We start from the raw sequence: 26,466 nt of genomic DNA on the forward strand, positions 1-26,466 counted from the left end.
CCAGAGTGCGTACATGAGGTCAAATATCAATTTGACCTCTGTGCCAAACATCGATTTGAATACGGTGAAAGCAAACCTATTGAACACGAGAGCCAACTTTTGACAAGGTATTTATTTAGATATCGAACAAATCAAATGTTATTGGTCACATACACATGTTTAGCACATGTTATTGGGGGTGTAGCGAAATGCTTGTGTTGCCACAAAGTTGGAAGCACAGAATCGTTTAGTGGTAAATGAGGTTTGGAGTCAAAGACATAACAAATTTGCCTGCAGGACCTATGTGTAAATAACTGGATACAGGATATGTTCATTTAAATCACGATTTAAAAATCAATAGGTTAGGCACAAACATTTAGGCACAAAAGAGAAAAATGGCCGAAATGCCTACAATTTCAATTGGCCTGTTGATAAAATGAACATGGTGGTTTTGTTATTACACATAGCCCTTGGTATTGACAGCACCATCCCACTGGGCACACACTGATTGAATCAATGTTGTTTATGAAGTTGAACCAACGTGGAATAGACGATGAAATGACGTCGGTGCCCAGTGAGGTACACTGCATGACCAAAAGTATGTGGATACCTGCTCGTCGCACATCTCATTCCAAAATCATGGGCATTAATATGGAGTTGGTCCCCCCCTTTGCTGCTATAACAGCCTTCAGTCTTCTGGGAAGGCTTTCCACTCAATGTCGGAACATTGCTGCGGGAACTTGGTTCCATTCAGCCACAAGAGCATTAGTGAGGTCGGGTACTGATGTTGGGTGATTAGGCTTGGCTCGAAGTCGGCATTCCAATTTATCCCAAAGGTGTTCGATGGGGTTGAGGTCAGGGCTCTGTGCAGGCCCGTCAAGTTCTTCAATACCGATCTCAACAAATAATTTCTGTATGGACCTCGCTTTGTGCACTGGGGCATTGTCATGCTGAAACAGGAAAGGGTCTTCCCCAAACTGGTGCCACAAATTTGGAAGCACAGAATCGTCTAGAACATCATTGTATTCTGTAGTGTTAATATTTCCCTTCACTGGAACTAAGGGACCTGAACCATGAAAAACAGCTCCAGACCATTATGCCTCCTCCACCAAAATGTACAGCTGGCACTATGCATTCGGACAGGTAGTGTTCTCCTGGCACCCGCCAAACACAGATTTGTCTGTCAGACTGCCAGATGGTGAAGCGTGATTCATCACTCCAGAGACGAGTTTCCACTGCTTCAGAGTCCTTTGTCGGCGATCTTTACACCACTCCAGCCAACACTTGGCATTGCGCATGGTGACCTTAGGCTTGTGTGGTGCTGCTCGGCCATGGAAACCCATTTCATGAAGCTCCCGACGAACAGTTCTTGTGCTGACTTTGCTTCCAGAGGCAGTTTGGAACTCGGTAGCAAGTGTTGCAACTGAGGACAGACAGTTTTTCCGCGCTTCAGCACTCGGAGGTCCCATTCTGTGAGCTTGTGTGGCCTACCACTTTGCGGCTGAGACGTTATTGCTCCTAAGACATTTCCACTTCACAATAACAGCACTTACAGTTGACCGGGGCAGCTCTAGCAGGGCAGAATAACAGCACTTACAGTTGACGGGGGCAGCTCTAGCAGGGCAGAAATTTGACAAACTGACTTATTGGAAAGGTAGCATCCTAGAACGGTGCCATGTTGAAAGTCACTGAGCTCTTCAGCAAGGCCATTCTACTGCCAATGTTTGTCCATGGAGATTGCATGGCTGTGTGATCGATTTTATACACCTGTCAGCAACAGGTGTGGCTGAAATAGCCAAATCCATTCATTTTAAGGGGTGTCCACATACTTTTGTATATGGACTGTAGGACCTACACCACTAAGGTTTTCCATGAGTCCAGTAAATTCCACTGCACCTTGGAACAAGCTAAACAATGAGGCGTGGTTCCCGTGCACACCCCTGATTGGCTGTTGCCTGTTTGGCCCCTGAACCTGGTACCTTGGATAGCGAAAGAGCTGAGGGTCATTTTAGTACACTACACTAACCTAATCCTAACTGACGCGCCATGCCTCGCTATACGGTTCACATTCGGGATGAGTGGCTGGCTGTTCCCTGCCGCGACCCGACCTACACCATCCAGTGGCTGGGCTACGAGGCGCTCAAACGCTACACCAAGAACAAGCCGGACAACGGAGGCATCAACGCGGTGAAAGACATTCGTTTTGTCGCGAGGAGGTGCCAGGGACAGGGGCTGTTGGATGGTGATGACACCATAGAGGATGTCCTCGAGGACAATGACTTCGTCGAAATTGGTAATTAGTTTATATTCAATATATTTTATTTTGTACCACTTAGAAGGTAGCCAGAATAACTTATTTTCTCCCTTGGAAAACTTCAGGAAACATGGCATGGTCTACAATAGAATAGGATTTTAGTGCGCAATACAATAGAAAGTCTACGTGTTTTTGTTGTTGGTAGAATGTCTATTAATATATTGATTTTATATAATCGATTTGTAGCCATCGAAGGGGATACCATGTCTCCAGACTTCATTCCGTACCAGCCTGGAGTTTCACACCTGTATCCTTCTTGTGTCACATTGAACTGCTCTTGTTAATGTCGGAATGGAATGTACTAACCAAAGTCGCATTTGGATTATGAGTATAATTTGACTACAAATGTGTATCATAAAAATGCTAGAAATCTCATATTAGCTAGTCCTACATGGAAGATAGGTAGTCATTATACCCATGTCAGAATATGTCCTAGTAGCCTGATTATGCCAGGTGAGTACTTAAGTTATTGATTGAGGCATTATGCTGTAGTCATCGGAGGGTTAGTAGAGCGTAAATTCTGGTCCATATCCCTAACCATTATCAAACAGGACAGCTGCGTACAGAGAATCCGACGATGTGAGTATTACTGGCGTATAACACTGTTTTACATGCTATTTTATTCATATCTAATCAGTTCATAAGCAACACGAGCTTTCTTCTCTTCAGAACCTTTTCCTAGATGGCAACAGCCTGACTTCGACAGACCTGGTGAATTTAGGACGGGGTCTGTACAAGATTAAGGTCATTATTTATTTCAGATTTTCCCTGGTTATTAGATAGATATAAATATATATATAGAATAGCAGACGTTTTTTTTTTTGAAACAGTTACAAAAAGGGCAAATACAGACAACTTACTTTTTCCAAGAAATGCCCCAAAATGAAAAAACAAATATATATATATATCTATATATATATATATTATATATAGATATAATTAAAAAAAAATCATTTTGGGGCATTTCTTGGAAAAAGTAAGTTGTCTGTATTTACCCTTTTTGTAACTGTTTCAACAACAAAAAAACAACTTATGAACAGTTGATCACCAAAAACAGATTTAAGGTAATGATCAACAAGCTTGTAGTCTAGTTGTGCTATCATGTCCATGATGTGCTGATCCTATCATTACTCAATCTTTCTCTTCCTGTCCTCTCCTTTCCTCCTGGACCTAACCTTTCAGCTGACCTCAGAAGCAGAGAATGGAGTTGTGAAATCCAGAGAGCTTCTGGACACCATCGTCAAGGAGAACAAAGGTGAGAGAAGTTAGAATCCTTAGAATCCAAGTTAGAATCCTTAGACTCCAAGTTAGAATCCGAGTTACAATCCGAGTTAGAATCCAAGTTAGAATCCTTAGAATCCGAGTTAGAATTCAAGTTAGAATCCAATTTAGAATCCTTAGAATCCAAGTTAGAATCCTGTCATGATGATTATGGAACTATTCATGTATCCATAACAGAAGAAAGCTAATCGAAAAAGAAATGTATAACACTGAATAGCAGTATAACACACAAATGTAAAATTGGTTATAGAATAGCATATATTATCTGTGAACCATACTGTTGACAATCCACCACTATATAATGAAATTTGCACTATTTTTAACATAATATGCAATAGACTGTGATGGTAAACACCTGATTAAAGTTATCCTGGGTGCGAGAGTGCAACAAATTGTTCACTGTCATCAGAGAATTGACCTACATGCAACCATCTTTCGCTCTCTCTAGTTGTCTATGGAATCACTACAGGGTTTGGTAAATTTGCCCGGACTGTCATTCCTGTCCACAAGCTCAAGTACAGTACTTTCTCTTTTTTCTCTGAATATTGTCTGATAAGATTGATGCATTGTTTGCTTACAATGTGTCCGTGTGTTGTATTCCCTTAGGGAGCTACAGGAAAATCTGGTGCGATCACACTCTGCAGGTTAGTGACCTAATGTATAACCGAGCTACAGGTACTAATATCTAACTGGCTCATGTGTTCCACTACCTAAAGCATATACCTAAAAAAACAGATTTTGATTCATGCAAGTCTGTCTTTTTGTCATACTTGTATATTCGCTATGAACATATCCATTCTTTTCTATTCACTGGTCTTGTTTTGGGGCTCATATTATACCATACCATATTATACCATTGTACCAACTTTCCGATTACGCGCTGGTGTTTAGGTGTGGGCAACCCACTGAGCCCAGAAAGGACCAGGATGTTGTTGGCTCTGAGGATCAATGTCCTGGCTAAAGGATACAGTGGAATCTCCCTGGAAACCCTGCACAGAATGATCCAAGCCTTCAACGGTAAACTCATTAACCCTGACCTTCACCTGACTTTCACCTCAGCTTAACCTCAGGGATAGCCTACATTCCATTGATTCCATTGGTGCTGTTGGTTCTGTTGGTTCCATTAGTTATTTTGGTTCCATTGGTTACCGTTGATTCCATTGGTTCTGTTGGTTCCATTAGTTATTTTGGTTCCATTAGTTCCGTTGATTCCAATTGGTGCTATTGGTTCTGTTGGTTCCATTAGTTATTTTGCTTACATTGGTACAGCTGGTTCCATTAGTTATTTTGGTTCCATTGGTTCCGTTGAGTCCATTACTTATTTTGGTTCAATTTAGTTTAGTTTATTAGGATCCCCATTAGCTACTACACATGCAGCAGCTCCACTTCCTGGGGTCCACTTAAAACGTGTAAATACATAAAGTACAGAACAGTAATAGACAAGAACAACATAAGATAACATTACATTTAAAATAAAACTTGTAAATAAAATAAGAGTTAAACTGTATATAGGAAAGTGTCAAGAGAATTAAGTTCTCAGTGTTCATAAACCCAATTTGAATTGATTACTCAGCCTGATACCCAGAATTTGTAGGAAACTGGTTGTAATGAATCAGACGGAGGCCCAGCTACAATTGTCAGGAATGTTTATTTAGAGAACTCTGCTCATAATACCATGTACATTGGTTTATATACCTCACATTTCGTCATAAATGTCCCTCCTTCTCTCAGATACAATGGCAATATATTTCACAAGCCTTCTCACATTGTCTGCCACCTGTTAACTTGTTATGGCTGCAATCCCGCTAACCGGATCGATATGACAACTACCAGTGAAAATAGAGGGTGCCAAATTCAAACCACAGAAATCTCATGTTTACAATTCCTAAAACATACATGTGTCTTATATCATTTTAAAGTTAAACTTGTTGTTAATCCCACCAAAGTGTCCGATTTCAAATATGCTTTTCAGCAAAAGCACTACAAACGATTATGTTAGGTCTCCACCAAACCACAGTAAGCACAGCCATTTTCCAGCTAAATATAGCATTCACAAAAAGCAGAAATAGAGATAAAATTATTCACTCACCTTGAATTATCTTCATCAGATGACACTCATAGGACTTCATGTTACACAATACATGCATGTTTTGTTTGATAAAGTTCATATTTATATCAAAACATCTGAGTTTACATTGGCGTATTAGATTCACTAGTTCCAAAAACATCAAGTGATTTTGCATAGCCACATCGTTTCAACAGAAATACTCATCATAAATTTAGATGATAATACAAGTTATACACATGGAATTATAGATGTACCTCTCCTGAATGCAAGCGCTGTGTCAGATTTCAAAAAAAGTTTACGGAAAAAGCAACCCGTGCAATAATCTGAGACGGCGCTCAGAACACAAGCCAAATTAGTCGCCATGTTGGAGTCAACAGAAACCAGAAAATACATGATAAATGTTTCCTTACCTTTGATGAACTTCATCAGAATGCAGTCCTAGGAATCCCAGGTCCACAATAAATGATTTATTTGTTTGAAAATGTCCGTTATTTATGTCCAATTAGCTACTTTGGTTAGCGCGTTTGGTAAACAATTCCAAAGTCACAAAGCGCATCCACTATAACGTGACAAAATGTCCAAAAGTTCCATAACAGTCAGTAGAAACATGTCAAACGATGTATTGAATCAATCTTTAGAATGTTGTTTACATAGATCTGGAATAACGTTCCAACCGGAGAATTGGAATGACTTCAGATGACCGGTGGAACGCAGGTCCTTCCACTGTGAACGCGCATGGTGAAAGCATGGTCAACTCGTGGCAGTGGTGACTATTTCCTGTCTCATTCGACCCCCCTTCACATTAGTCATCAGACAAAGTTCTAATGACTGTTGACATCTAGTGGAAGGCGTAGGAAGTGAAAACTCATCCATATATCGCTGTAATTTCAATGAGAGCTTGGTTGAAAATCTGCCAACCCCAGAAAAAATACAAACAGGAAGTGGAATTTCTCAAGTTTTTGCCTGCAATATGAGTTCTGTTATACTCACAGACATAATTCAAACAGTTTTCGAATCTTCAGTATCTATCCAATACTAATACTAATATGCATATATTAGCAACTGAGACTGAGGCCGTTTACAATGGGCACCTTTTCATCCAAGCTACTCAATACGGGGCGCCAGGGTAGCCTAGTGGTTAAAGCGTTGGACTAGTAACCGGAAGGAATCCCCGAGCTGACGAGGTACAAATCTGTCGTTCTGCCCCTGAACAGGCAGTTAACCCACTGTTCCTAGGCCGTCATTGAAAATAAGAATTTGTTCTTAACTGACTTGCCTAGTTAAATAAAGGTAAAATAAATCAAATACTGCCCCTGCAGCCATAAAAAGTTAAACAATCTACTACAAGTCAAAGGTATCTCACCTCCCTGGGTAGGGACAGAATGTCCTGTAAGGAACACAGTATTCCAGCCGGTCTGACGATAGCTCCATTCGTTTCTAACAAGGAACAGAAAGTCCTTGTTCTAATTCTTGACTAAAACTACACACATTATATTCAGGTTTATGATTATAATAAGATTCATACATTCATACAGTAACAGAGTAGTATTCTGTTTAGTTATAGTTCTAAGTTAAATGTATACATAATTGAGTCATTATTCATAAAAATCCCATAACATATCCACCCTATGGCTAAATATTATACATCCAATCACACTTCTATTTTTATTAGAATGTTAAAAAGCACACATCTATTTTTATTAAAATATTAACCTGTTGCGACGAGCAAACCCGTATCCGGGAGCGTAATTATAGCCTCAAGCTCATTACCATTACGCAACGTTAACTATTCATGAAAATCGCAAATGAAATGAAATAAATATATTGGCTCACAAGCTTAGCCTTTTGTTAACAACACTGTCATCTCAGATTTTCAAAAAATGCTTTTCAACCATAGCTACACAAGCATTTGTGTAAGAGTATTGATAGCTAGCATAGCATTAAGCCTAGCATTCAGCAGGCAACATTTTCACAAAAACAAGAAAAGCATTCAAATAAAATAATTTACCTTTGAAGAACTTCGGATGTTTTCAATGATGAGACTCTCAGTTAGATAGCAAATGTTCAGTTTTTCCAAAAATATTATTTGTGTAGGAGAAATCGCTCCGTTTTGTTCATCACGTTTGGCTGAGAAAACCCCCCGAAAATTCAGTCATTACAAAGGCAAACTTTTTTCCAAATTAACTCCATAATATCGACAGAAACATGGCAAACGTTGTTTAGAATCAATCCTCAAGGTGTTTTTCACATATCTATTCGATGATAAATCACGCGTGGCCGTTTGGTTTCTCCTCTGAACTAAATGGTAAAATGCACGCACCTGGAGATTACGCAATAGTTTCGACGGAGGACACCCAGCGGACACCTGGTAAATGTAGTCTCTTATGGTCAATTTTCCAATGATATGCCTACAAATATGTCACAATGCTGCAAACACCTTGGGGAAACGACAGAAAGTGTAGGCTCATTCCTTGCGCATTCACAGCCATATAAGGAAGCATTGGAACACAGCGCCTCAAATCTGGGGCATTTCCTGTTTGAAATTTCATCTTGGTTTCGCCTGTAACATCAGTTCTGTGGCACTCACAGACAATATCTTTGCAGTTTTGGAAACGTCAGAGTGTTTTCTTTCCAAAGCTGTCAATTATATGCATAGTCGAGCATCTTTTCGTGACAAAATATCTTGTTTAAAACGGGAACGTTTTTCATCCAAAAATGAAATACTGCCCACAGAGTTTCAAGAGGTTAAAAAGCACATCTATTTTTATTAAAACTATTTCTAATTATCCAAATTCAACCCAGCAAAGACCAGTATTTGTATTTACATTGACTGTTCAAGGCCTACATCAGAATCATAACTCTTCTTATCAGGATTTTCGTTATAATCTTCATAAAAAAAACAGTCTAAACATCAAAACAAGAGAGAACCTAAACATTAAAAATGGTCTCATCCAACATAGGCTCCTCGTATGTGAAGGAGCCGGATCCATCTGCTTGGTCTAGAGTCATGTATTCCACTGGTCCACATATCATTCCACTGGTCAGAGCTCGGAATCGGCCCGTATCTCACTATCTGTTGTCTCATCAATTTCTCCAGAGTCCTGGAAATGAGAACCTTTCACAATAAGACAGCTCAGACCAACCAGCACTCCTGTAAAGCTCCACCCCCTCCCAGAGAACATATCACCAGCCAGAAGCCAGCCCACACTTTCACTGCTATGAACGCTCACAGTGGGGAAAAGACTGGGTCAGGGAATCTTCATTAGAGAGATGACCCCCGAACCCTGTTGGTTTCGGTTCTCCTCTCTAACACTGTGATTGTTCGACAGTGTCAGTGTGTCTTACCCTTTTACAGTGTGTGATATGAACCCAGGTAGCTCTTTCAGCTATTCTTACCGCAAAGGCTGTCACCAGGAGTACTTGGTATGGCCCCTCCCAACGGGGCTGCTTCCCATCTATTCTCCCCAGGGACTGGATTGAGTGAATCACCTTCTCCTGTAATTCACCTGTAAAATCTTGGACATACAGGTTTGGTTAACAAACAGTTTCTCATTTGTTCTATCTGATTATATCTTCAACTTCTATGCCTACTTGTTAGCAATATTGGTTTTATTAGTTTATTATCCAATAGGCCACAAAGTGTCCTATCCTAGGCCCCCCTAGGCCCCGTCCTATCCTAGGCCACAACTTACCCATCCCCCCTTTGATACCTGGCTCCGCCCAGGTAACAACCTTGCCGCATCTCTAAACAATGACTTAGGTAAGATTAGTAAATGATCCTTATGTCTGACAGTATCATGTAGGAGCGCCCCTTTCATTCTCCACATGTCCAATTCTCCCTTGGGCGTCCATTCATGTCTATCCTGTATCAATTCTCTGTCAAGTGTCTTATCTACTTTAAGAGTTATCCGTGCTGCTTTGTATGTTCTTAGATGTATATGTGCTTGTCTATTTAAACAGTAACCCTTCAGTCTCATCAATAATTTAATATATGTTGCATAGTGTGGGATACCTTATCTACAGTAATTTACCATCCCTAAGAAATGCAACTTATTTCTTTTCATAAATAATTTTAATGCTTATAAAATCACTATTTTTCTATCTCAATGTATTTTCCTGCCCTATTTGCTTAAAATATGTCCTGTCCAAACCTCAAAGGACCATATCTTCCCCTATTTATTATCGATGATGAATAGGATTTCTGTTCCTGTTGTAATACCAAATCAATAGTAGCCAATTCTAAACCTTCACAGTCAGTGTTTATAACAGAATCCTGAACCTCTTTCTTATCCTCACTAGAGTCTATTCCCCCGCTCCCCATAATTTGTCCTGTCTCAATTCCACTTTCGCCTCTGTGGTTTAAACTACAATTATGTCCAAGAGCTATAAACTCCATCATAATTCATTTACCTTGAAATCAGTATCACAAATGACCACAAATTCATTATCCAAATGGCCATCCCCTGAGGCTGATCAAACCACAAGGTTTGAAGTCATGATAGAGGTCAAAGGTTATAAGACCCTTTTACAGTCGTGTTCCATACTATATTAGACATATTAAAGAACCCTTTATCTAAAGAATTCACGTGTTTAATTAAAACTGTTGTTGCTCCTAGACGTTTCCACTTCACAATAACAGCACTTAAAGCTCTAGCAGGGCAGAAATTTGACGAACTGACTTCAGTGCCACGTTGAAGTTGACTGAGCTCTTCAGTAAGGCTATTCTACTGCCAATGTTTGTCTATGGAGATTGCATGGCTATGTGCTCGATTTTATAGACCTGTCAGCAATAAGTGTGACTGAAATAGCAGAATCCACTAATTTGAACGTGTGTCCACATACTTTTGTATATATAGTGTACCTCTACCCATCTTCACAACAACTTTGTCAATATGACTTGACCATGATAACTGAGCATCCAATGTTACTCCTAGGAGTAACCATTGGTTCCATATGTTCTTTTGGTTCCATTGGTTCCGTAAGTTATTTTCTTCCATTGCTTCCATTGGTTCTTTTGGTTCCATTAGTTATTTTGCTTCCATTACTTCCATTGAATTGAAAAAACAACAACAACGTTAAACAAACAGGGAAACGTTGACTGGGGTCTCTCTCTCACATCTCTGATTGTCTTCTCCTTATAGCGTCCTGCCTGTCCTTCGTCCCTGAGAAGGGGACAGTAGGTGCCAGCGGAGACCTGGCCCCTCTCTCCCACCTTGCTCTGGGGCTGATGGGAGAAGGCAAGATGTGGTCGCCCAAGAGTGGATGGGCCGACGCCAAATACGTAAGTCATATCACTGCATTTATTTCATGTTCTATTTTACCTTTGTGTAACCAGGCAATTCAGGGCAAATTCTTATTTATAACGACAGCGTGTAACTGTATAACTAACAAACTGATGTCACTGGAACTCCTGGATGATCGGGACATTGCACAATATCCCCAGGGAAAATGTTGACATTGGAATCAACACAGTGGTAGACTGACTACTGAGAGGTCAGATGAGAAAACATGTTTGTTTTTCTACAACCCTTGACCTTTTACATTTGCTTTTCCCCTTTCATCCCTCTGCCCAGGTACTAGAGGCTCATGGACTCAAGCCAATATCACTGAAGCCCAAAGAGGTAAAGCGAACACACTCATCTACTCTTTTGTTGTTCTTTGTCACTCCATGGAGCGGTTGATTTGAGTTCACACTGTGTATTTGTGTACCATTTACAACAAACCAACTTCAATCAGTTTGCAAATGGCTGCTGATAGAACAGAATGTTCTCTGATTTTCCACAACAAAGGTGTTTAACTCCAGTCCTTGAGATAGTTGTTTTGATGGGATGAGACTCCTATATTTGGCATGTCACTGGGTTATCTTGGACCACCTCTTCTTCAGTTCAGCTCTCTGGACCACAGTTGTTCGGGCTAACCCTGGTTTCCAAGGGGATGTTTGTGTGGGGATTGGGTTAAAAGCCATCTCTCTCCCCTGCCCATAGGGCCTGGCGTTAATTAATGGTACCCAGATGATCACGTCTCTGGGGGCAGAGGCGGTGGAGAGAGCCCAGGCCATCGCCAGGCAGGCGGACATCATCGCTGCTATCACCCTGGAGGTGCTTAAGGGGACCTCCAAGGCCTTCGACAGTGGTGAGACGAGACGGAGGGATGCGTGTGTATGTGTGTGCGTTCACCCAATCACCCTGGTGGTTTTCAAGGGGACTTTCCAAGCCTTTGAGCATGGAGGGTTAGTGTTCACTCTAAAGTTAATGTTAGTTAACTGAGGCGCTCAAGGGGATCAGTGAGTGCATATAAGGACTCCCGAGTGGTGCAGCGGTCTAAGGCACCGCATCTCAGTGCTAGAGGCGTCACTACAGACACCCTGGTTCGAATCCAGGCTGTATCGCAACCGGCCGTGATTGGGAGTCCTATATGGCAGCGCACAATTTGCCCAGCGTCATCCGGGGTTGGCTGGCGTAGGCCGTCATTGTAATTAAGAATTTGTTCTTAACTGACTTGCCTAGTTAAATAAAGGTTAAAATAAAAAAAATATATATACAGTGCCTTGCGAAAGTATTCGGCCCCCTTGAACTTTGCGACCTTTTGCCACATTTCAGGCCTCAAACATAAAGATATAAAACTGTATTTTTTTGTGAAGAATCAACAACAAGTGGGACACAATCATGAAGTGGAACGACATTTATTGGATATTTCAAACTTTTTTAACAAATCAAAAACTGAAAAATTGGGCGTGCAAAATTATTCAGCCCCTTTACTTTCAGTGCAGCAAACTCTCTCCAGAAGTTCAGTGAGGATCTCTGAATGATCCAATGTTGACCTAAATGACTAATGATGATAAATACAATCCACCTGTGTGTAATCAAGTCTCCGTATAAATGCACCTGCACTGTGATAGTCTCAGAGGTCCGTTAAAAGCGCAGAAAGCATCATGAAGAACAAGGAACACACCAGGCAGGTCCGAGATACTGTTGTGAAGAAGTTTAAAGCCGGATTTGGATACAAAAAGATTTCCCAAGCTTTAAACATCCCAAGGAGCACTGTGCAAGCGATAATATTGAAATGGAAGGAGTATCAGACCACTGCAAATCTACCAAGACCTGGCCGTCCCTCTAAACTTTTAGCTCATACAAGGAGAAGACTGATCAGAGATGCAGCCAAGAGGCCCATGATCACTCTGGATGAACTGCAGAGATCTACAGCTGAGGTGGGAGACTCTGTCCATAGGACAACAATCAGTCGTATATTGCACAAATCTGGCCTTTATGGAAGAGTGGCAAGAAGAAAGCCATTTCTTAAAGATATCCATAAAAAGTGTCGTTTAAAGTTTGCCACAAGCCACCTGGGAGACACACCAAACATGTGAAAGAAGGTGCTCTGGTCAGATGAAACCAAAATTGAACTTTTTGGCAACAATGCAAAACGTTATGTTTGGCGTAAAAGCAACACAGCTCATCACCCTGAACACACCATCTCCACTGTCAAACATGGTGGTGGCAGCATCATGGTTTGGGCCTGCTTTTCTTCAGCAGGGACAGGGAAGATGGTTAAAATTGATGGGAAGATGGATGGAGCCAAATACAGGACCATTCTGGAAGAAAACCTGATGGAGTCTGCAAAAGACCTGAGACTGGGACGGAGATTTGTCTTCCAACAAGACAATGATCCAAAACATAAAGCAAAATCTACAATGGAATGGTTCAAAAATAAACATATCCAGGTGTTAGAATGGCCAAGTCAAAGTCCAGACCTGAATCCAATCGAGAATCTGTGGAAAGAACTGAAAACTGCTGTTCACAAATGCTCTCCATCCAACCTCACTGAGCTCGAGCTGTTTTGCAAGGAGGAATGGGAAAAAATGTCAGTCTCTCGATGTGCAAAACTGATAGAGACATACCCCAAGCGACTTACAGCTGTAATCGCAGCAAAAGGTGGCGCTACAAAGTATTAACTTAAGGGGGCTGAATAATTTTGCACGCCCAATTTTTCAGTTTTTGATTTGTTAAAAAAGTTTGAAATATCCAATAAATGTCGTTCCACTTCATGATTGTGTCCCACTTGTTGTTGATTCTTCACAAAAAAATACAGTTTTATATCTTTATGTTTTAAGCCTGAAATGTGGCAAAAGGTCGCAAAGTTCAAGGGGGCCGAATACTTTCGCAAGGCACTGTACTTTGTGTGTGTAGGTGATCACTGCGTGACATACAACAACACCTTTGTCATTTTCTAGCACTTTTACCAACTGCCGACCACCATGACCGATCTAAAACGTCATGATTGAGACTGATATAGCTACGCTATGCTAACTCAGTCCTCCATCATTCTAGATATCCACGCTCTGCGGCCCCATCCAGGACAGATAGAAGTGGCCATGAGGTTCCGCGCCTTACTGGACTCAGACCACCATCCCTCAGAGATCGCAGGTGAGTGAATGGATCAGGGTGCTGTACTACCACTCCAGTGTGTGTGTGTGTGTGTGTGTGCGCGCGTCCATGTGTGTGTGTGCCTGTCTTTTGGAGAAGTTGGGATAAAGTATTAATTGGACAATAAAAGTAATGTTCTGTTCTTCTTCTACAGAGAGCCATCGGTTCTGTGACAGAGTCCAGGATGCCTACACCATGCGTTGCTGTCCTCAGGTGACTTAACATAGGGGTCAGAGGTCACAGAGTTTCATGTTTAGTTCACAGAGAATCCCCTCCAGGTCAGGACTCAACTCAACCTTGTCTTTTCTTTTCATCCACAGGTCCACGGTATTGTGAACGACACAATAGATTTTACCCAGAAAATCATCAACACCGAGATTAACAGCGCCACCGACAACCCTGTATCCTTCACTGTGTGTGTGTGTATGTGTGACCAAATTATTCACCAACTATTCCCCCTGACCAAATTTGACCATTTCTACATTCTGTGCCAGTTTTATCCTTAAATGTCTGAAACAGATGGTGTTTGCAGAGAGAGGAGAGACCATCTCAGGAGGAAACTTCCATGGAGAATACCCAGCAAAGGTATCAAAAGCTTCTGTTGGACTGAGTATTTATGAGTTTTAGAACTATGTGAGACGATAAATGACATAGTATAACTAACTAGATTCAGCCACGGGACAGTTGTTTTCTGGAGCAGATGTTTGGTGGGCCGGAACATAATTACAAATCATTTATAGACTGCATATTGATATAATGTTTGACTAAAACATAATCATTTCAAACCTTGCTGACATTTGTATACGGTCATGTATCTCACTATTATGGGTGGGAATACTTGGGAAAGTTTGTGATCATACGCACATCCTTAAAAACATAGTAGATGCTGGGTTAATAAAGAATATTAATTAACCTCTAGCGTCGCGCAAACCCGTATCCGGGAGCGTAATCATAGCCTCAAGCTCATTACCATAACGCAACGTTAACTATTCATGAAAATCGCAAATGAAATGAAAGAAATATATTCACTCACAAGCTTAGCCTTTTGTTAACAACACTGTCATCTCAGATTTTCAAAATATGCTTTTCAACCATTGCTACACAAGCATTTGTGTAAGAGTATTGATAGCTAGCATAGCATTAAGCCTAGCATTCAGCAGGCAACATTTTCACAAAAACAAGAAAATATTTCAAATAAAATCATTTACCTTTGAAGAACTTCGGATGTTTTCAATGAGGAGACTCTCAGTTAGATAGCAAATGTTCATTTTTTCAAAAAATATTATTTGTGTAGGAGAAATCGCTCCGCTTTGTTCATCACATTTGGCTAAGAAAAAAAACAGAAAATGCAGTCTCTACAACGCCGAACTTTTTACCAAATTAACTCCATAACATCGACAGAAACATGGCAAACGTTGTTTAGAATCAATCCTCAAGGTGTTTTTCACATATCTATTCGATGATAAATCATTCGTGGCAGTTGTGTTTCTCCTCGGAAGCAAACAGAAAAATACACGCAGCTGGAGATTACGCAATAATTGCGACGGAGGACACCAAGCGAGCACCTGGTAGATGTAGTGTAAAATGGTCAATCTTCCAATGATATGCCTACAAATACGTCATAATGCTGTCGACACTATGGGGAAACGACAGAAAGTCTAAGCTCATTCGTGGCCCATTCACAGCCATATAAGGAGACATTGGAACACAGCGCCTTCAAAATCTGGGGCACTTCCTGCTTGAAATGTCATCTTGGTTTCGCCTGTAGCATCAGTTCTGTGGCACTCACAGACAATATCTTTGCAGTTTTGGAAACGTCAGAGTGTTTTCTTTCCAAAGCTGTCAATTATATGCATAGTCGAGCATCTTTTTGTGACAAAATATCGCGCTTAAAACGGGAACGTTTTTTTATGCAATAATGAAATACCGCCCACAGAGTTCCAAGAAGTTAAGAACACGAAGGCCCGCACACTGTTAAAGCTCCCAATTCACTGATTTATTGACAACGTTAGATCAAACAAACAAACTGAGTGCTCAAAATATACAAATTTGTATACACATTTATAAAGTGGTGATCCTAACTGACCTAAGACAGGGAATTTTTAGTAGGATTAAATGGCTAAGGTGTATGTAAACTTCTGACTTCAACTGTATACAGTGGGGCAAACAAGTATTTAGTCAGCCACCAATTGTGAAAGTTCTCCCACTTAAAAAGATGAGAGGCCTGTAATTTTCATCATAGGTACACTTCAACTATGACAGACAAAATGAGAAAAAAAAAATTATTTGCAAATTATGGTGCAAAATAAGTATTTGGTCAATAACAAAAGTTTATCTCAATACTTTGTTATATACCCTTTGTTGGCAATGACAGAGGTCAAACGTTTTCTGTAAGTCTTCACAAGGTTTTCACACACTGTTGCTGGTATTTTGGCCCATTCCTCCATGCAGATCTCCTCTAGAGCAGTGATGTTTTGGGGCTGTTGCTGGGCAACACGGACTTTCAACTCCCTCCAAAGATTTTCTATGGGGTTTAGATCTGGAGACTGGCTAGGCCACGCCAGGACCTTGAAATGCTTCTTACGAAGCCACTCCTTCGTTGCCCGGGCGGTGTGTTTGGGATCATTGTCATGCTGAAAGACCCAGCCACGTTTCATCTTCAATGCCCTTGCTGATGGTAGGCTTGTTACTTTGGTCCCAGCTCTCTGCAGGTCATTCACTAGGTCCCCCCGTGTGGTTCTGGGATTTTTGCTCACCGTTCTTGTGATCATTTTGACCCCACGGGGTGAGATCTTGCGTGGAGCCCCAGATCGAGGGAGATTATCAGTGGTCTTGTATGTCTTCCATTTCCTAATAATTGCTCCCACAGTTGATTTCTTCAAACCAAGCTGCTTACCTATTGCAGATTCAGTCTTCCCAGCCTGGTGCAGGTCTACAATTTTGTTTCTGGTGTCCTTTGACAGCTCTTTGGTCTTGGCCATAGTGGAGTTTGGAGTGTGACTGTTTGAGGTTTTGGACAGGTGTCTTTTATACTGATAACAAGTTCAAACAAACAGGTGCCATTAATAAAGGTAACGAGTGGAGGACAGAGGAGGCTCTTAAAGAAGAAGTTACAGGTCTTTGAGAGACAGAAATCTTGCTTGTTTGTATGTGACCAAATACATATTTTGCACCATAATTTGCAAATAAATTCATTAAAAATCCTACAATGTGATTTTCTGGAATTGTTTTTCTCATTTTGTCTGTCATAGTTGAAGTGTATCTATGATGAAAATTATAGGCCTCTCTCATCTTTTTATATATATATATATATATATATATACAGTGGGGCAAAAATGTATTTAGTCAGCCACCAATTGTGCAAGTTCTCCCACTTAAAAATATAATTATAAATCTGTGTTCGTGACCAATAAACTTTGATTTGATATGACTCCTATACCTCTATTGTTCTCTCTCTCTCTTTCTGTCTCTAGGCCCTGGACTTCTTGGCTATAGGTGTCCATGAGCTGGCAGCCATCAGTGAGAGGAGGATTGAGCGTCTGTGTAACCCGTCTCTCAGTGAGCTGCCAGCCTTCCTAGTCAACGAGGGAGGGCTCAACTCCGGATTCATGATCGCACACTGTACAGCTGCTTCCCTGGGTTAGTAAAGGATCAGCTCTTACTAACGTATGTCATTACGTCTTTGGGTGACCCAGGAGTAAACCCCATTGTGTGATAAAGAAGGCTATCACTGAGAAATAAAGTATTACTTAGATTTCAACACACCCATCAACATGTATTGATCACATCTTTACTAATTCTGCGGAAGTTAGCTTGAAAGTAGTATCCAGATTCATCAGATGTAGTGATCATAGTATCCATATCCAAGCCAAAGTTCCAAAGGCTGGGTCTAATATAGTGGATAAGAGGTCATACAATAACTTTTGTAGTGATATTCCAATATTGTTGAATATTTGCTGGTCTGTGGTGTGTAATGACGAGCAATCAGACGCTGCACTTGACACATTTATGAAATTGCTTATTCCATTTACTAATCAAATCAAACCAAATTTTATTGGTCACATACACACGGTTAGCAGATGTTATTGGTCACATACACACGGTTAGCAGATGTTAATGGTCACATACACATGGTTAGCAGATGTTATTGGTCACATACACACGGTTAGCAGATGTTAATGCAAGTGTAGGGAAATGCTTGTGCTTCTAGTTCCGACCGTGCAGTAATATCTAACAAGTAATCTAACAATTTCACAACAACTACCTAATACACACAAATGTAAAGGAAGTTTTATTTATTGTATTCTATTTCACCTTTATTTAACCAGGTAGGCCAGTTGAGAACACCTTTATTTAACCAGGTAGGCTAGTTGAGAACAAGTTCTCGTTTACAACTGCAACATGGCCAAGATAAAGCAAAGCAGTGCAACACAATCAACAACACAGAGTTACACAATGAATAAACAAACATGCAATCAATAATACATTAGAAAAAGTCTATATACAGTGTGTGCAAATGAGGTAGGATAAGGCAATAAATAGGGCATAGTGGTGAAATAATTACAATATAGCAATTAAACACTGTAGTGATAGATATGCAGTAGATGATATAACCAAGATGGCGTAGCAGTGCATACGTGTTTTGTTCGTCCTCTCATGTACAGTGCCTTGCGAAAGTATTCGGCCCCCTTGAACTTTGTGACCTTTTGCCACATTTCAGGCTTCAAACATAAAGATATAAAACTGTATTTTTTTGTGAAGAATCAACAACAAGTGGGACACAATCATGAAGTGGAACGACATTTATTGGATATTTCAAACTTTTTTAACAAATCAAAAACTGAAAAATTGGGCGTGCAAAATTATTCAGCCCCCTTAAGTTAATACTTTGTAGCGCCACCTTTTGCTGCGATTACAGCTGTAAGTCGCTTGGGGTATGTCTCTATCAGTTTTGCACATCGAGAGACTGAAATTTTTTCCCATTCCTCCTTGCAAAACAGCTCGAGCTCAGTGAGGTTGGATGGAGAGCATTTGTGAACAGCAGTTTTCAGTTCTTTCCACAGATTCTCGATTGGATTCAGGTCTGGACTTTGACTTGGCCATTCTAACACCTGGATATGTTTATTTTTGAACCATTCCATTGTATATTTTGCTTTATGTTTTGGATCATTGTCTTGTTGGAAGACAAATCTCCGTCCCAGTCTCAGGTCTTTTGCAGACTCCATCAGGTTTTCTTCCAGAATGGTCCTGTATTTGGCTCCATCCATCTTCCCATCAATTTTAACCATCTTCCCTGTCCCTGCTGAAGAAAAGCAGGCCCAAACCATGATGCTGCCACCACCATGTTTGACAGTGGGGATGGTGTGTTCAGCTGTGTTGCTTTTACGCCAAACATAACGTTTTGCATTGTTGCCAAAAAGTTCAATTTTGGTTTAATCTGACCAGAGCACCTTCTTCCACATGTTTGGTGTGTCTCCCAGGTGGCTTGTGGCAAACTTTAAACGACACTTTTTATGGATATCTTTAAGAAATGGCTTTCTTCTTGCCACTCTTCCATAAAGGCCAGATTTGTGCAATATACGACTGATTGTTGTCCTATGGACAGAGTCTCCCACCTCAGCTGTAGATCTCTGCAGTTCTTCCAGATTGATCATGGGCCTCTTGGCTGCATCTCTGATCAGTCTTCTCCTTGTATGAGCTGAAAGTTTAGAGGGACGGCCAGGTCTTGGTAGATTTGCAGTGGTCTGATACTCCTTCCATTTCAATATTATCGCTTGCACAGTGCTCCTTGGGATGTTTAAAGCTTGGGAAATCTTTTTGTATCCAAATCCGGCTTTAAACTTCTTCACAACAGTATCTCGGACCTGCCTGGTGTGTTCCTTGTTCTTCATGATGCTCTCTGCGCTTTTAACGGACCTCTGAGACTATCACAGTGCAGGTGCATTTGTACGGAGACTTGATTACACAGAGGTGGATTGTATTTATCATCATTAGTCATTTAGGTCAACATTGGATCATTCAGAGATCCTCACTGAACTTCTGGAGAGAGTTTGCTGCACTGAAAGTAAAGGGGCTGAATAATTTTGCACGCCCAATTTTTCAGTTTTTTATTTGTTAAAAAAGTTTGAAATATCCAATAAATGTTGTTCCACTTCATGATTGTGTCCCACTTGTTGTTGATTCTTCACAAAAAAATACAGTTTTATATCTTTATGTTTAAAGCCTGAAACGTGGCAAAAGGTTGCAAAGTTCAAGGGGGCCGAATACTTTCGCAAGGCACTGTACTTTGTATTTTTTCGTTCTTTTTTGTATATATTCCAATTTTTTTTTCAATCTCTTTTCCATTTTAAATCAATTATACCTTCCGGTAACCTGCCTCACCCAATGTAATTCGGAACCGCTATTATTTTAAATTTTTAGACCCTATAGCCAGAACCACCTAGCCACCAGAAGCTAACCAGCTAATTAGCTACAAGCTATTTAGTAATTGTTAGCCACTGCTAGCAGCCTTTACCTTCTGCACAGACAGATACCAGCCCTTTTTTTAGCCTGGATAATACTCGCCAGCCTACCAGTATCGGACTGTTTCTCCACTACAACGTCAGATTCCTGCCATAAACCCTGGACCATTACTCCTGATCTTCACAGCTAGCTAGCTAGGTAGCTGCCACCGAGTGACCCAGTACCGAAGCTATCCCTGAGGCCCACCTCCCGGGCCTACTCGGTTGTTCACCCGGACTCCATCCAAACACGGCTAGAATCCACTACTCCACCGGATCCTTGCCATGAGCTCTGGTCTTTGGCACCGCTGCTACCGAGTAGCTATAGTGGCTAACGCTCCTACCCCAAAGCTAGCACCAGTTAGCCGTGAGCCAGGCGCATCTCCCGGCTAGCAAACTAAATTACTACAACTACAATACCTCTTTCGCCATCTGGCTTGGATCCTTTGTCGACATGGTGCCCCGCCGCACCACCACGACTAGTCTGCCGACGAATTCTCCATCTGCTGTGCCTTCAACTGGCATCCGTCGGAGCAGACGCTTCTACTAGCCCTGGGCTGCTAACTTTAAATGCTGTGTCGCCCGCGTGCTAGCATAGTAGCGACTATTCCACAGCTTCCCTGTTCCAACACCTGTGATTACTTTATGCCTCGCTGTCTCTCTCAAATGTCAATATGCCTTGTATACTGTTGTCTAGGTTAGTTATCATTGTTTTAGTTTACAATGGAGCCCCTAGTTCCACTCATCATAACTCTGATACCTCCTTTGTCCCACCTCCCACACATGCAGTGACTTCACCCATTATAACCAGTATGTCCAGAGATGCAACCTCTCTTATCATCACTCAGTGTTTGGGCTTACCTCTGCTGTACCCATAACCCACCATACCCCTGTCTGCACATTATGCCCTGAATCTATTCTACCACACCCAGAAATCTGCTCCTTTTATTCTTTGTCCCCAACGCTCTAGGCGACCAGTTTTGATAGCCTTTAGCCGTACCCTCATCCTACTCCTCCTCTGTTCCTCGGGTGATGTGGAGCTAAACCCAGGCCCTGCGTGTCCCCAGGCACCCTCATTTGTTGACTTCTGTGATCAAAAAGCCTTGGTTTCATGCATGTTAACATCAGAAACCTCCATCCTCAGTTTGTTTTACTCTCAGCCAACCCTGATGTCCTTGCCGTGTCTGAATCCTGGCTTAGGAAGGCCACCAAAAATTCTGAGATTTCCATACCCAACTACAACATTTTCCGTCAAGATAGAACTGCCAAAGGGGGAGGAGTTGCAATCTACTGCAGAGATAGCCTACAAAGTTCTGTCATACTTTCCAGGTCTATACCCAAGCAATTCGAACTTCTACTTTAAAAAAATACAAATCAGCTGGGCTAGACAATCTGGACCCTCTCTTTCTAAAACTATCCTCCGCCATTGTTGCAACCCCTATTACCAGCCTGTTCAACCTCTCTTTCGTATCGTTCGAGATCCCTAAAGATTGGAAAGCTGCCGCGGTCATCCCCCTCTTCAAAGGGGGTGACACCCTAGACCCAAACTGTTATAGACCTATATCCATCCTTCCCTGCCTATCTAAAATCTTCGAAAGCCAAGTTAATAAACAGATCACTGACCATTTCGAATCCCACCGTACCTTTTCCGCTGTGCAATCCGGTTTCCGAGCTGGTCACGGGTGCACCTCAGCCACGCTCAAGGTACTAAATGATATCATAACCGCCATCGATAAAAGACAGTACTGTGTAGCCTTCGACCTGGCCAAGGCTTTCAACTCTGTCAATCACTGTATTCTTATCGGCAGACTCAATAGCCATGGTTTCTCTAATGACTGCCTCGCCTGGTTCACTTTGCAGACAGAGTTCAGTGTGTCAAATCGGATGGCATGTTGTCGGGTCGACTCTTTTCTCTGTATATATCAATGATGTCACTCTTGCTGCGGGCGATTCCCTGATCCACCTCTACGCAGACGATACCATTCTGTATACCATTCTGCCCATCTTTGGACACTGTGCTAACTAACCTCCAAACGAGCTTCAATGCCATACAGCACTCCTTCCGTGGCCTCCAACTGCTCTTAAACCCTAGTAAAACCAAATGCATGCTTTTCAACCGTTCGCTGCCCGCACCTGCCCGCCCGACTAGCATCACCACCCTGGACGGTTCTGACCTAGAATATGTGGACATCTATAAGTACCTAGGTGTCTGGCTAGACTGTAAACTCTCCTTCCAGACTCTTATTAAACATCTCCAATCCAAAATCAAATCTAGAATCAGCTTTCTATTCCGCAACAAAGCCTCCTTCACTCACGCCGCCAAACTTACCCTAGTAAAACTGAGTATCCTACTGATCCTCGACTTCGGTGATGTCATCTACAAAATAGCTTCCAATACTCTACTCAGCAAACTGGATGCAGTCTATCACAGTGCCATCCGTTTTGTTACCAAATCACCTTATACCACCCACCACTGCGACCTGTATGCTCTAGTCGGCTGGCCCTCGCTACATATTCGTCGCCAGACCCACTGGCCCCAGGTTATCTATAAATCTATGCTAGGTAAAGCTCCGCCTTATCTCAGCTCACTGGTCACGATAACAACACCCACCCGTAGCACACGTTCCAGCAGGTATATCTCACTGATCATCCCCAACGCCAACACCTAATTTGGCCGCCTTTCCTTCCAGTTCTCTGTTGCCAGTGACTGGAACGAATTGGAGACTTTTATTTCCCTCACCAACTTTAGTTGTCCACATATTCTAAGTCAGAACCGTCCAGAGTAGTGATGAATGAATAAGAATATGTACATATAAATATATGGATGAGTGATGGCCGTGCGGCATAGACGAGATGCAGTAGATGGAAAAGAGTACAGTATATACATATGAGATGAGTAATGTAGGGTATGTAAACATTATATAAAGTGGCATTGTTTAAAGTGACTAGTGATACATTTATTACATCAATTTTTTTATTATTAAATTGACTAGAGATTGAGTCAGTATGTTGGCAGCAGCCACTCAATGTTAGTGATGGCTGTTTAACAGTCTGATGGCCTTGAGATAGAAGCTGTTTTTCAGTCTCTCGGTCCCAGCTTTGATGCACCTGTACTGACCTCGCCCTCTGGATGGTAGCGGGGTGAACAGGCAGTGGCTCAGGTGGTTGTTGTCCTTGATTATCGTTTTGGCCTTCCTGTGCTGTAGGTGTCCTGGAGGGCAGGTAGTTTGGCCCCAGTGATGCGTTGTGCCTCACTACCCTTTGGAGACAGGATGCTCTCGATTGTGCATCTGTAAAAGTTTGAGTGTTTTAGGTGACAAGCCAAATTTCTTCAACCTCCTGAGTTTGAAGTTGCGCCTTCTTCACCACGCTGTCTGTGTGGGTGGACCATTTAAGTTTGTCCGTGATGTGTATGCCGAGGAACTTAAAACTGTCCATCTCCTCTGCTACTGTCCCGTCGATGTGGATAGGGGGGTGCTCCCTCTGCTGTTTCCTGAAGTCCACGATCATCTCCTTTGTTTTGTTGATGTTGAGTGTAAGTTGATTTTCCTGACACCACACTCCGAGGGCCCTCACCTCCTCCCTGTAGGCCGTCTCGTCATCGTTGGTAATCAAGCCTACCACTGTAGTGTTGTCTGCAAATTGATGATTGAGTTGGAGGCGTGCATGGCCACGCAGTCATGGGTGAACAGGGAGTACAGGAGAGGGCAGAGAACGCACCCTTGTGGGGCCCTAGTGTTGAAGATCAGCGGGTTGGAGATGTTGTTTCATACCCTCACCATCTGGGAACGGCCTGTCAGAAAGTCCAGGACCCAGTTGCACAGGGCGGGGTCGAGACCCAGGGTCTCGAGCTTAATGACACATTTTGAGGGGTACTATGGTGTTAAGCATGCACCCATTAAGAAAATGACTGTAAAAACTGTTAAATCCATGTGAATTGATGAGGAATTGAAAAATGGTATGGTTGAGAGGGATGAGGCAAAGGAATGGTAAATAAGTCTGGCTGCACAACCAGATTGGCAAACGTACTGCAAATTGAGAAATCATGTGACCAAACTGCTTAAAAAGAGAGCTAATATTAATTATATTTATGTCAATCTCTCCTGGCTCAAATTGGAGGAGAGATTGACTTCATCACTACTTGTAGTTATGAGAGGTATTGACATGTTGAATGCACTGAGCTGTCTGTTTGAACTACTGGCGCACAGCTCGGACACCCATGCATACCCCACAAGACATGCCACAAGAGGTCTCTTCACAGTCCCCAAGTCCAGAACAGACTATGGGAGGCGCACAGTACCACATAGAACCATGACTACATGGAACTCTATTCCACAGTACCACATAGAACCATGACTACATGGAACTCTATTCTGCATCAAGTAACTGCTGCAAGCAGTAAAATTAGATTGAAAAAACTGATACAAATACACCTTAAGGAACAGCGGGGACTGTGAAGCAACACAAACATAGGCACAGACACATACATACACACACACACACGATAACATACGCACTATACACACACATACACATGGAGTTTGTACTGTAGATATGTGGTAGTGGTGGAGTAGGGGCCCGAGGGCACACAGTGTGTTGTGAATGTATTGTCATATTTTTTTTAAATTGACTATATATTTTTTTTTAAATCAGCTTGATGACTGAAACGTGTCCGAAACGTTACTCCTAAATGTATATCCTTATATCCTGTTTCACTTGTGTAGTATCAGAGAACAAGGTGCTGTGTCACCCGTCTTCAGTGGACTCCCTGTCCACCAGCGCAGCCACAGAGGACCATGTATCCATGGGAGGCTGGGCCGCCAGGAAAGCCCTGAGGGTGGTGGAACATGTGGAACAAGGTGGGAAACTAACCATTGATTTGGACTTGATACAGTAGATATTCATCTTTTTGATTATTTGTTACTGTTGAAAAGAAGCAATATTTTTTTATTTTACCCCATTTTCTTCCCAATTTCGTGGTATCCAATTGTTAGTAGTTACTATCTTGTCTCATCGCTACAACTCCCGTACGGGCGATGCAGTGCCTTAGACCACTGCGCCACCCGGGAGGCCCAAGAAGCAATATTTTGATACTAGATATGAATTAGTCTGTGAAATTCACACAGAAATATTTTTGGGCTGGGTTCACACACAAAGTGGCAAAAACAACAAAATAATTGAATTGGTTCTATCCTGGGGTGGTATTTGTCTGCGCAAGGTCGCAATTCATTGGTGAATAGTTTTTCTGACACGAGCTGTGTACTATATTGGTCACTAAACCTCAAAGTGATCTGCTTTTGAGCAACAGAAGGAAATAATGTATACTGATGTATAGTGCATTCGGAAAGTATTCAGACTCCTTGACATTTTCCACATTTAGTACGTTACAGCCTTATTCTAAAATTGATGAAATCGTTTTTTGCCCCCTCATCAATCTATACACAATACCCCATAATAACAAAGCAAAAATATAGTAAAAAAAAAAAATCACCTCTGTTGAACTTTGTTGAAGCACCTTTGGCAGCGAATACATCCTGGAGTCTTCTTGGGTATGACTCTACAAGCTTGGCACAAGCTGCCCAGTGACACGAGTCTACCAGACGAGCTAAATAACTTATATGCTTCGAGGCAAATAACACTGAAACATGCATGAGAGCAACAGCTGTTCCGGATGACTGTGTGATAACGCTCTCCGCAGCTGATGTGAGTAAGACCTTCAAACAGGTCAACATTCACAAGGCCGCAGTGCCAGACGGATTACCAGGACGTGTACTCCGAGCATGTGCTGACCAACTGGCAAGTGTCTTCACTGACATTTTCAACCTCTCCCTATCTGAGTATGTAATACCAACATGTTTCAAGCTGACGACCACAGTCCCTGTGCCCAAGAACGCTAAGGTA

The 26,466-nt window shown here is 41.8% G+C and overlaps 1 protein-coding gene across 1 annotated transcript in view; it reads left to right on the top strand.

The window, feature by feature from the left end:
• Positions 1 to 1,968: 1,968 nt before the first annotated feature.
• LOC139375866 (histidine ammonia-lyase) overlaps positions 1,969 to 26,466 on the top strand; it is a 28,400-nt gene continuing 3,902 nt past the window's right edge. Inside the window, exons 1-17 of the mRNA XM_071117810.1 lie at positions 1,969 to 2,272; positions 2,480 to 2,540; positions 2,845 to 2,872; positions 2,963 to 3,037; positions 3,476 to 3,548; positions 4,023 to 4,089; positions 4,181 to 4,218; positions 4,466 to 4,591; positions 10,784 to 10,923; positions 11,216 to 11,263; positions 11,627 to 11,774; positions 13,970 to 14,065; positions 14,220 to 14,278; positions 14,386 to 14,466; positions 14,585 to 14,650; positions 17,539 to 17,704; positions 25,290 to 25,424. Coding sequence (XP_070973911.1) covers positions 2,026 to 2,272; positions 2,480 to 2,540; positions 2,845 to 2,872; positions 2,963 to 3,037; positions 3,476 to 3,548; positions 4,023 to 4,089; positions 4,181 to 4,218; positions 4,466 to 4,591; positions 10,784 to 10,923; positions 11,216 to 11,263; positions 11,627 to 11,774; positions 13,970 to 14,065; positions 14,220 to 14,278; positions 14,386 to 14,466; positions 14,585 to 14,650; positions 17,539 to 17,704; positions 25,290 to 25,424 — 1,654 coding nt within the window. The 5' untranslated portion in view covers positions 1,969 to 2,025. The remainder of the gene's footprint in view (positions 2,273 to 2,479; positions 2,541 to 2,844; positions 2,873 to 2,962; positions 3,038 to 3,475; positions 3,549 to 4,022; positions 4,090 to 4,180; positions 4,219 to 4,465; positions 4,592 to 10,783; positions 10,924 to 11,215; positions 11,264 to 11,626; positions 11,775 to 13,969; positions 14,066 to 14,219; positions 14,279 to 14,385; positions 14,467 to 14,584; positions 14,651 to 17,538; positions 17,705 to 25,289; positions 25,425 to 26,466) is intronic.

The sequence above is a fragment of the Oncorhynchus clarkii genome, chromosome 2 (genome assembly GCF_045791955.1).
Source record: "Oncorhynchus clarkii lewisi isolate Uvic-CL-2024 chromosome 2, UVic_Ocla_1.0, whole genome shotgun sequence".
NCBI classification, from domain to species: Eukaryota; Metazoa; Chordata; class Actinopteri; order Salmoniformes; family Salmonidae; genus Oncorhynchus; species Oncorhynchus clarkii.